Source organism: Setaria italica, chromosome IV (genome assembly GCF_000263155.2).
Source record: "Setaria italica strain Yugu1 chromosome IV, Setaria_italica_v2.0, whole genome shotgun sequence".
Taxonomy (NCBI): domain Eukaryota; kingdom Viridiplantae; phylum Streptophyta; class Magnoliopsida; order Poales; family Poaceae; genus Setaria; species Setaria italica.
Genome location: NC_028453.1, coordinates 3,309,274 through 3,320,354, shown reverse-complemented (window position 1 = coordinate 3,320,354; position 11,081 = coordinate 3,309,274). Strand labels below are relative to the sequence as shown.

The 11,081-nt window shown below is 49.2% G+C and overlaps 1 protein-coding gene and 1 pseudogene across 2 annotated transcripts; one reads left to right on the top strand and one right to left on the bottom strand.

Moving 5' to 3' along the window:
- Window positions 1-3,585: 3,585 nt before the first annotated feature.
- Window positions 3,586-5,975, bottom strand: LOC101770416 (annotated as a pseudogene).
- Window positions 5,976-6,845: 870 nt separating this feature from the next.
- Window positions 6,846-10,647, top strand: LOC101769473 (serine/arginine-rich splicing factor RSZ21A). 2 transcript variants are annotated; one of them, XM_012845668.3, is made up of 7 exons: window positions 6,846-7,004; window positions 7,275-7,376; window positions 7,818-7,906; window positions 8,566-8,800; window positions 9,294-9,418; window positions 9,497-9,632; window positions 9,753-10,647. In XM_012845668.3, exons 2-6 carry the CDS (start codon window positions 7,288-7,290, stop codon window positions 9,586-9,588), a joined length of 630 nt encoding a protein of 209 aa, XP_012701122.1. In that variant the 5' UTR covers window positions 6,846-7,004; window positions 7,275-7,287; the 3' UTR covers window positions 9,589-9,632; window positions 9,753-10,647. The 2 variants fall into 2 exon arrangements, with proteins under 2 accessions (XP_012701122.1, XP_012701121.1); XM_012845667.3 differs by having other exon boundaries at window positions 9,497-10,617.
- The last annotated feature ends 434 nt before the right edge of the window (window positions 10,648-11,081 follow it).

The window sequence follows — 11,081 nt, the reverse complement described above, 5'->3', positions numbered from 1 at the left end:
TTGGGCGAGCTAAGCTGACGTTGCAAGTTCGTTCGGAATAATGAAATGAAACAAGATCTGATATGAGCACTTTTTTTGTTTTCTTTTTTAAAAAATCAACATTTTGAACGTATTTGGATATACTAGTTCGACAATCTCACATAAACTGTTGAATTGGTTCTTTTCAAATCCACAAATGTTGGATTAAATCATTCGAAATGTTGAATGCATACAAGAACACAAAAAAAATCAGGCTTAGTACCCTTTGATGGGTTGTGAATCTTAGCAAAAAAGTTCAGGCCGCTTGCTCTTCTGGCCCATCTGCTCGTCGAAAAATCCAAAAAGAAGGAAATTGTGTCCGTCCTGTTACTCCTGTGTGTGAGTGTGTCCCTCGTGTGGCCTGCTATCCAGTTGAAGTGGGCCCACGCCGCCATACCAAGTGCCAACTAGAATCCCTCGGTTTGGGATTCTGGTTGGCACTTGGCAATTGGCATGGCAGCTGGTCGACGGTGAGCCAAGGTGAGCCGCCGCCGGTCCTTGCTGCCGGTGTGACTATCAACAGGGAACTACAACGACGATGCTCTCAAGGATTTGTGGCTCGCCATTGTCTTCTCAGGTAGCTTATCTGACCGGCTTGTCCCATCGGCCATTGCCCTTTTGCCCATTCTGCCGTGCGTATGTCCGCACTAGACTTGAGCAGAATAGGCCCAGCCTGACAGCTCGGCCCGACACTCATTTAGGGCTGGGCGTGGCGCTGATTTTCGCGGCCAAAAAAAAGGCGGGCTCGAGCCCAGCCCGAATAATAAAATGAATTAAATTTACACTAGAAAATGATGGGCAGCCCGACTTGAGTCCAAGCCCAGCCCGAATTAGGCCCAATTTTGTTGGCCGGATGGAGTTCATGGGCGAGCTTGGGTGGAAATTTTGGGCTCGAAAGAAATTGGATTTTTTGCTAGCCCGGCCCGCGTTTTGCTCAGGTTCAGTTCACACACACCCGAAATGGCTCAAAAGAGGGGGGTATGGGGGTGGGGGGCGTCGTGCAGATCGCACATGAACATTCTGTCGGCGTGGAGTCCTCTCACGCTTTTGAGAACCGATGAGACCGAGCAGCAGCTGGATGAGGCGGCAAATAAAGCATCGTATCATGCGTACGTGGAAGAACCCGTGCCCCTCCCTCTCTTCTCAAAACGCCATCACATCACATCACCGTGGTAGCAATTGAGCCACATGATGGCGATTAATTAGCGGAGCTAAAGCGTAGCGTTTCCGAGCGTGTTTGCGGTGGCAGCTTCTGTCCGGACCTTAATTTTAACAAGTCTTCCTTATGCCAAAGACTTATTATACTGTGAGTATATTGTATTAAAAGTCACAAAAGACTTATTAGAGGAAGATGAGGAAACAATTCCTATGGGCTGCAGATGGCGCACTATTAGGCAGAAAATGCAAGGTCAACTGAACAAGGACATGCCTGCCCAAAGAAAATAGGGGGCTAGAAGTGCTCGACCTTAAGCGGTTTGCAAGGGTGCTCCGTTTGCGATGGATCTAGCATGAATGGACGTCGCCAGATAAAGCATGGGTAGGAACCGGAACCCCGTACAATGAAACCGACTGATTACTGTTTGCGGCTTGCACGCGTATCAGTTATCACGATTGGCAATAGAAAAAGAGCAAGCTTTTGGCACTCAAGGTGCATAAGGGGCGGAGACCTAAGGACGTTGCGCCGAACTTATTCAAGATTTCACGAGCCAAAAAATGGACAACGGGGATGCTCTAGGGTTTACTGCGCAAAGTACGGCTCGATCCGAATCAGGAAGATCAGATCACATAGAAACTAATGGCTAGCGGGATGTATTCGACTACCTCAGCATACAAAACTCAATTCATCGGCTGCACTCGAAGCTTCCCACACCAACACGATATGGAAAATCTGAGCTCCATCTAAGTGCAAATTCTTCGCATGGCTAATAACCTAGAACTGTGTTTGGACATCAGACCGGCTGGCCCGTCGCAGGTGGCAACATAGTCCATCTTGCCCGCTCTGCCACAGGACTACGGAATCGGCCCACCACCTCTTAACAGAATGCAGATAGATGAGGAAGATTTGGAGCCTCACTGCGGAATGGATTGGGCAACCGACCTTGCAACCTCAGCAATGGAGGCCTAGTAAGAGTGCTCCAGTGGTGGATAAACATCACCACTTTACACCTGATAAGTCGAAAAGCCGCAATAAGCTTAACCTTATTGATTATCTAGGCATTATGGAAGGAGAGTTTTCCAATGGCACGAAACTTCCCTAACCAACCTTATGTCAAAGATCAAGGAGGAGGCCATTGCTTGGATGGCGGCAGGGGCCAAGGATCTTGCGAGTTTAATCTTACGCTTGTAAATTGTCCCATGTTTTGTATTCTTCTATATCAATAAAATAAGCACGATCTTATGTCCATTCGTTAAAAAAAAAGTCTTCCTGATGCCCCGGTGAATTACACGTTTGCTTTAGATGACTAGTGTGAATGTAAAGGCTTGTGACCTATAGTATCTGTTTTACCTTCCGTGCGGAGAGTGGAGCTTCTCTAAAATCTGAATTTTATTTCAAAAAAGTACATGTAGACCAGATTTAGGGCTTCTCAAGTTTACGGTAGCAATGCCAGCCTTTAGGCCTGTTGGGTTGAGCTGTAACTTTTGATCTTTTCTTAAAAGCTGCTACTGATTTTTTTCTTCTGAAAAGCCAACTATAGCTTCTAGAAGATGTGTTTAGCTTTCTGAGTTAAAAAAGTTACGAAAAGCTCATAAAACTGAGCTTTTCAGTTTTCCTATAAATTTAGCTTTTCCGAGTTTCCAGCTTTTCGGAAGCTACATGAGAAAATAACTGTTTATTTAAACTTCCGACTTTTCACGCTGAGAAGCTGCTAGGAAGCTTAAATAAATATGAATTTAAACATGACTTGTTTATTCCAGCTTGTAACTTTTGATGGAACGCAAAAAGCAAAAACTTTTGATGAGAAGACAAAGTCAGCTAAAAGAAAACTCAAATAAACAAGAACCAAGTTTGTTACGATGGCTGTCGAAGATAAGATTGATGGTTATCAAGGGGGGTTTGGATCCTAAAGTTAAAGTTTAGTTCGTGTCATATCGAATATTCGGAGGTTAATTAGGAGGATTAAATATGAGTTAATTACAAAACTAATTACACAGATGGAGGCTAAACGGCGAGACGAATCTATTAAGCCTAATTAATTCATCATTAGCAAATGGTTACTGTAGCGACGCATTGTCAAATCACGGACTAATTAGGTTTAATAGATTCATCTCGCCGTTTAGCCTCCATCTGTGCAATGGGTTTTGTAAATAGTCTATGTTTAATAACATTCGATGTGATAGGGACTAAAGTTTAGCCCGGAGATCCAAACACCCCTGAGAGGTGGCAACATCGCACGAGCTCAATGCAGGGAAAACGAGTTCCATTCAACCTCCAGCACAGCCGAATCACTGGAGCTGGTATGAAGTCTTCCATTATACGGATCTGGCTCAAGTGTGGATGATAGTATGACACATAGCCGAATCACTGTTCATTTTCCATACCTCTCACCCGGAGATGCTCGTGCATTAAGAGAGTAAAACCACAATAAGTATACTATAGATCACTGTCCTAACTCCTATAAGAGACTAATGACAAGACATTTGAAGTACTTCGCTAAGCCCGCATTAATCTTGGCCTTCCTTGTCACTCCGTGGGCCCATCGTGACAATCGGCAGCGTGGGTCGTTTGTGACACGTTTCGTCTACACATTGTGTAGAGCTTGCCCGGCAGCATGAGGATATTAGCATTACCATGGGGCCTCTGCCTCTCCCTCTCCCTCCACATGTGGCCATAGATGCATGATGGCCAAGTGGAAAAAGGTACGGTCCAAATTCCGGGTAATTGAACCTAACCCAAAATCATTTCTTAACCGGCAGGATGTACTTGTAAATTCATCGTTATTTTCATTGGCTATGGATGATGTATGATGCAAAGACAGCCAACGAGGCAAGGTCAGGCCCATGGACCGTCTTTATCACTCCGTGGGCCCATCACGACAATCGGCAGCGTGGGCCGTCGTCACTCGTTTGGTTCGATCGCTTCCCGCCCGCCTCTCGCGCTGTCCGTCCCGTCGTCGTCGCGCTCGAGCCGGCCGCCGTCGTAGCTCCGCTGCAGCTCGTCCACCAGCCGCCGCAGCGCGAGCCGCGACGTGCCGCCCTCGCCCGCGGCCGCCCGCGCCGCCCTCCCGACGTGCTCGGCCCTGGCGCGCATCCTCAGCCCGGCCTCGCCGCTGTCCATCAGCTCCCGGACCTTCCCCGCCACCTGCGCCCTGCCGACCAGCTCCGGCGGCGCGTTGGAGCCGGCCTTCACCCCCGCGGGGACGCCGGCGCCGAGGACCCCCGCCACGTGCTTCGCGTTCGCGGCCTGCTCCGCCATCACGGGCCACGCCAGCATCGGCCGCCCGGCGGCCAGGCTCTCCAGCACGGAGTTCCAGCCGCAGTGGCTCAGAACCCTCTCACCGCCGGGTGCGCCAGCACGCGGCGCTGTGGGACCCACCCCCTGACGATCTTGCCCTTGGGCCCGGCGTCCACCGGCGGCGACCACGACGCGTCGGAGGTCCCGGACGGCCCAGAGGAAGGCGTGGCCGGAGCCCACCAGCCCGTGCGCGAGCTCGTCGAGTTGCGCTGTGCTGACGTGGACCTGCGTGCCGAACGACACGTACACCACCGACCCGGGCCGCTCCGCCGCCCGCTCGTCCAGCCACGGGAGGCACCCTTCCGTGTCGCCGTCGCCGTCGTCGTCTTCCTGTTCCTCGCCGGCGGCGAGAAGGAACAGCGGGCCGACGAGCCAGGCGCGGGCGCCGGGGAGGTAGAATGACTCGAGGATCGCGGCGTAGTCCCCGTCCAGCGCGTCGAAGCTGTTCACCAGGACGCCCCAGCTCCGGTAGTCCCAGTCGCGGACCTCGTCGGACAGGAAACGCGTCACGGGGTCGTCGGGGTCGGCCGCCATCGCCACCGCGTGCGGGACCTCGTCCTTGGTGATCGTGAGGTTCCCCGGGAACCCCGGAATGCGGAACGGGGCCGCGCCATCCTCGACGCCGCTCCCGGGCGGCGGCGGCGGCGTCCTCGCGAGGGAGAAGCAGAGCGCCAGCGCGAAGGCCGACATGCCGTGGAACGTGACGCGGCGGACGCCGGCGTCGCTGGCCACGCGCTGCGTGAACCCGAGGAAGAAGTCGGAGACGACAGCGAGCGGCGGCGCCGGGAGGGAGGCCAGGTACGCCGCGAAGGGCTCCCGGAGCAGCGCCGTGGCGCGGAGGAACGCCGGGAAGAGCGAGTGCGACGGGAGCCCGTCGGTGGACTCGACGCCGGGCGGGAGCTCCGGGTGCGCGGGGAACGGGAGCGCAACGAGGCCGACGCGCGCCGGGAGGCGGCGCCGCGCGAAGGCGAGGTTGCCCGGCGTGGTGACCACCGTGACGCGGAGGAGGCCGCCGTCCCCGCGGCGCGCGGCCAGCGCCGAGGCGAGGTCGAGGAGCGGGATCATGTGGCCCTTGGCCATGAGCGGGAACACCACGACGTGGTCGCGGCCGGAATCACCAGCCGGGGCGGCGGGACGCGCGGCGTCGGCGGCGGCCATGGAGGGCGGTCTCGGAGACTCCGCGACAGTGCAAGTGACCTCGTGTATCTTGTGGGCTGGCTGTGGCGCGGAGACAAACTGCTGCGGTGTCATGTGCGCTGGCTGACTATTTTTGTCGTTGATGACGTGACGGTGGATGGGCAAGTTGAACGGCTATGGCTACACATGATTGTACAGGACGAGATTTTTGGGCACTGTCGGTGCACTGAAAAAAGTTTGCATCGCTTTCCTACGAGGAAAGGATCGACGGACACGCCATAGCCATATTTTCTTGGCCCTATAATTCACACGCCATGCGCATGCACTAATTTCTCTGACTAGTTTTATCACACTTGTGATGAAGAATTTATTGACCACACTTCTATGGCAAGTCATACTTTGTCTAAGCATTTCCTTTTTTTTTTATAATGGCACACAGAAAATTTAGTCTATGTACTTGGTACAATTTTGCAGCCAAGTTTATGGACTTTTGGGCTGGCAAGATTTCTCTGAGTCTTCGGTGTCACTGGGAAAAGGGAACCGAGGGCAGTTGGATCAGCTTTGAATCGAAGTGAAGGACCAGATCTGAGCAGAAGCAAAATCAAGTTGCTGCAGTACCATGTTTATGTCGAAAAACTGTAGCGCCAGTCACACAAGCGCGCACTGTTCCTCTCTAACCTCCTTGAACAAAGGGAATCTATAGACTATAGAAAAAAATAGGAAAAATTCCTATGTTCTCTTTTGGAATAATAAAGAATTGCACCTTTGTAAGATTTTCCATAGGATGCATGAATCCGTAGAAAATTTGGAGGAACATTAATATGAGGTTGGGCCTCATAACTTTTTTTTCTCTTTGAATTCCTATTTTTTTTCTGTGTTTTGAATTCTCATTGGATTGTAAGCTTCTTGAACTTCAATACTGCATTTTTCTTATTCCTATTTTTGAGAATTATATTTAAGCTGAAGAAACATCTTCATGGACGAACAAAGCTTTTTTCTTTTTTTTAAGCAAAGCCGACGAACAAAGCTTCCAGCAAGTTTTTTGGAAGGAGAAACATTTTGTGTGAGTGATTGGGAGAAGACCCGAAAAGCCCAGCCCAGTGTCTGTCTCAGCCCCGAGAGCATCCAGCTCCCTCCTCCCTCCCTCCCTTCCTCCCTCCCTCTCTCTCTGGTGGAACGGTAGCCCAACTAAGCAAGCCCAGCCCACGAAAACCGTGCGGTTTCCAGAACGTTCCCCCACCTCACACACTCGGCAACGGCGATATCAATCCTCGCGCAATTCTCGTCTCGCCTTCTCGCCGCCCCATCCGCCAGCCCGTCGCCGCCCGGCCGCCGCATCCTCCCCACCCACGATCCAGGCCGCCGTTGCGCTCCCGGAGGAAGCAGATCGGAGAAGGTAACCTACCGACCTCCCTTTCGCCACCTGGACCCTCCAGTCCTTTGTTTTTTCCTTACCCACCAAGCCCTAGATCTGGTTGATTCGTGCCCACCGCGTCGAATTCCGTGGCTGGCTTTGTTTTCGAGCTATAGATCTGATGCTTTTTTGGTTGGATTTGAGCGATCCGTCGTTTGATTTTGCTTGGCGCTCTCCTTGATCTGAGTATTCTCACTGGCTTCTCGGAAATCTGATTGGTCTCGGTGTCGCTTTGCGGCGGATGGTTTGTAGGTGATCGGCTGCGATGGCCCGCTTGTACGTCGGGAACCTGGATCCCCGGGTGACGGCTCGGGAGCTCGAGGACGAGTTCCGCACCTTCGGAGTTCTTCGGAGGTAAGTGCTCTCGCATCAGGAGTCAGATCTCTGTTGCAAATCCTCTTTTAGTATCAGTATATACATATTACTCTGTATTCTATGCTGTTCCACTAATGTACCGGTGTGAATATCACCTTATCGTTTACATTGTTCTGACATTACTAAAAATGTTGTCGTCTGTTGGTTGTGTGACAATTATTTGTTTGATAGGCCCTTACATGGCATAATCTTTTCAAATTCACCAGGGCCTAAATTAGCTTATCTTGACAGACTGAAAGATATGGCCTGTTTTCTGAACACCAAAGAATATGATGATGTTCTGGATCCATAATGTCCCTAGAACTTTTTTTGTGATTTTCTGGACCATGAACATTAAGCACACGTGTGCTTATAACTTTTGTATCCATGTATGCTGCTGATGCTGATCAATTTTTTTTTTTAATTTATTGTGGAAAGCAGTGTTTGGGTTGCTCGGAAGCCACCTGGCTTTGCATTTATTGACTTTGATGATAAGAGAGACGCTGAGGATGCAATCCGTGATCTAGATGGTATGTGGTGAACATGTTAAACCTTTCTCAGCATGTTGTGTTAGATGTATACGCTATTCCTCTGTTTCAGTTTTTACTGTTTTTTGGTGAATGCTATATATAATGTTGGTGTTTGTATTGTGACTTTGTGAGAAATATGAGTTGCTGTTGAAGTACATCTTGCTTTTCTGATATGGATCTATGGCATTATGATTTTGGGTTTGGATCATGGTTACCTACTTTTTATACCAGACGTTGACTATTGTAGTTGCAGGAAAATAGGAAACATTAAAAATGCTCTCTCTGATCACAAATAAGTGGCCATCAGTATTTAAAATTACAGAGATTAACAACAAAAGATTGGCGCTACTAGGTTTATCATGAAAAAAACTTTTCATAACTTCTGACTCTATCTAAGTTAATATTGTTTTCATAGGTATTGCTAGCCAAAGTGTCATATTGGAGACCATGTTGATGTCCTGATGGATTTGTATTTGTCATCAGATGAATTGATTTCAAATTACTTGATCTTGAGTTAGCATTCTTCTTAGTTTCTTGGGTTACGTTCCTTCCATCCTTATTTTGTAGTCTGGGCGTGTATATTTGTGTGTATGTGGTCCTGTACTGATGTTTCAGTCCTTGTAAAGCTAACAATAACCTTTTGTATTATGGTTTTGTAGGCAAGAATGGATGGAGGGTTGAGATATCACGTAATTCCAGCAGTGGTCGTGGTGGTCGTGATCGGCAAGGTGGGTCTGAGTCTAAGTGCTACGAGTGTGGTGAGACTGGGCACTTTGCTCGTGAGTGTCGTTTGAGGATTGGTTCTGGAGGTCTAGGCAGTGGAAGGCGCCGAAGCAGGAGTCGAAGCCGCAGCCGCAGTCCCAGATACCGCCGGAGTCCAAGTTACGGAAGAAGGTAACTGGAATCTGGAATCAATGACGCATGTTGTTATACTTGTTTTACCCCTGATTCACTTACTCATTACTACTTATCAGTACATATCCCTCTACATTGCTATAATGAGTATAATCTTTGTATCAGTTGCCAAGCTACTTCAGTTACTTTTTTTTGCTTCATTTTAAATCCTTAGACATAATAACACATAATCTATTTTGTTCCTTTTTTTTGTGGAAATGGATCTGGAACATGCACTCAAGGGAGCTTTTAAAGTTTTCTTCTGACCTCTTTCACATTCATCCACGTCCTCTGGGCGTCTGTTGGGCTGTGATGAATGGTTGTAGATTTATGCATTGAAAGAGCTAAAATAACATTCGGACTCTCATATTATTTATTTATTTACATTATTTTACTATACAAATATGTACTTGCCAAATGCCCCTGTAGATGCTAATTACTTAAATTGTACAGTGAAAAACGAATCTGACAGAAACATTATCTTTGCAAACAGAAGTACAGTCCTGCAGCACGCTCTCCCAGGCGTCGTAGTGTGTCACCAGCTCCAGCTCGTGGACGCAGCTATAGCAGGTCACCGCAGTACAACCGTGCACGAGAGGCGTCTCCATATGATAATGGGTAATGCAGATTTTGGTTACCTTTTTCGTATTCTTAGGTACTGAAATATTGATGCAATTTCACTATTGATTTTGCCAGGTACCGCCGCAGCAGGAGCTAGAGCCAGATACTTGTCTGATGAGTGTTCTGTGACAGATGTTGCTCTTTGGCCTGCCAGTTATGATCAGTAACCTACCGGAAAGATGCTTCGCGGGCTGCTTGACTTTTGGTTAAGGTTCTCATAACTTTTATCTATCTTATTATGATTGTGTCTACTTTACAATCAGTAGTAAAACATACTGGTGGGTGTATTTATTGAACTAAGACCACCTGTCTTTTCTTGTGTGGTATAAAGGCATCGTCCTGCACCGCTTAAACGACTCGGCCGACTACGGCTTTCAGTTATGTCTTCATGGTTTTGTTCTGCGCTCTTCATTCTTCGCACGCCCTCGCACCCTTCATTCGGTCAAATGTGAACGCTGCATGTTAGTCTGCCTACAGCGCCTCTTCGCGGTCCATTTGCTTCGTTGAAGATGCTGCGCGTCTCAAAGCAGTAATGATCTTCCTTCTCATACCATTTGGTAAGGTTTGATTGTGCTGACAAATGCAGCATCTGGTAAGTTTCTCCGTGGGCTGGGTCTCCATGAACTGCACCTGCTTCAGGAGCTGCAGTATTTAGATGGCTGACTCACCCGTGTGGTGTATAATGCCTTCAGAAGACCCAGGTAAGTGAGCGCCCAAAAGTGAATTGACCAGGCTGCTACGTTGACTCGAGTCGACCTTTGGCCTTGCTCCGCATCCGCTGCTCGCCCCCCCCACATGTTGCCTTCAACAGAGGAGGACCGATGCCTTCAGCAAAGGAGCTTCCTCGCCTTTTGCCTCCTCCACCGCATGGTCCTGATTGATATTCTTCGTAGATGCCTTCTGAGTGCCTTCCTGATTGATGTTCTTCATAGAGCCTGCGATGAAGCCAAGCCTTCCTGATTGATGTTCTTCATAGAGCCTGCGATGAGGCTGAATCCTCGACCCGTCATATGCTGCCATTTTGTGGTTATTTAGCAGATGATATGTTCTCTTTAGCTTGTAGTCCTGTTTGATAGGTTAAATGTGGGACTGAAGATGGTAGAATGCCAGATGCTATTGGATATACAATGGTAGATGCATGATGGTAACCATCAGGTTGATGGTTAGATATCTACTCCTACTCCATGTTTCTGATCCGGTTTGTTGTGCTGTTGATTTTGGTTCAACGATGGTTCTTCTAATGTCGTCCAGCATCAGCATGTTTGCTTACCGTGGTGCCAATCCAAGCACAAGTCTACTGGTGGGTTAGGTGATGCGCCGGTGGGCGGCTAGCTGCAGGCTGCAGCAAGCAGACGAGGCCAGGCGACCGCGCCAGCACATCACGTCACATCGAGTACCCGACGTGCTACGGCGCTGGCTCGGCTTTGTTGGTCGTTGCATCGCCGATCTGGGCCAGTATTACAACGTAGATGGTGACATTCTTTTCTTTTTGCATGTAGACGACGAGTGTTTTTCCCCCTGTACCATGCTGTGTGAGGCTGCGAGAACACAAGACAGTTGTCAGTTGATGGAGAGTCTTGGCAATAGCCCCCACGGTACAGAACCACTCAAACGAACAGGTGCACGTGAAACGCTTTTTTTTATAGTTACGTGCTCACAG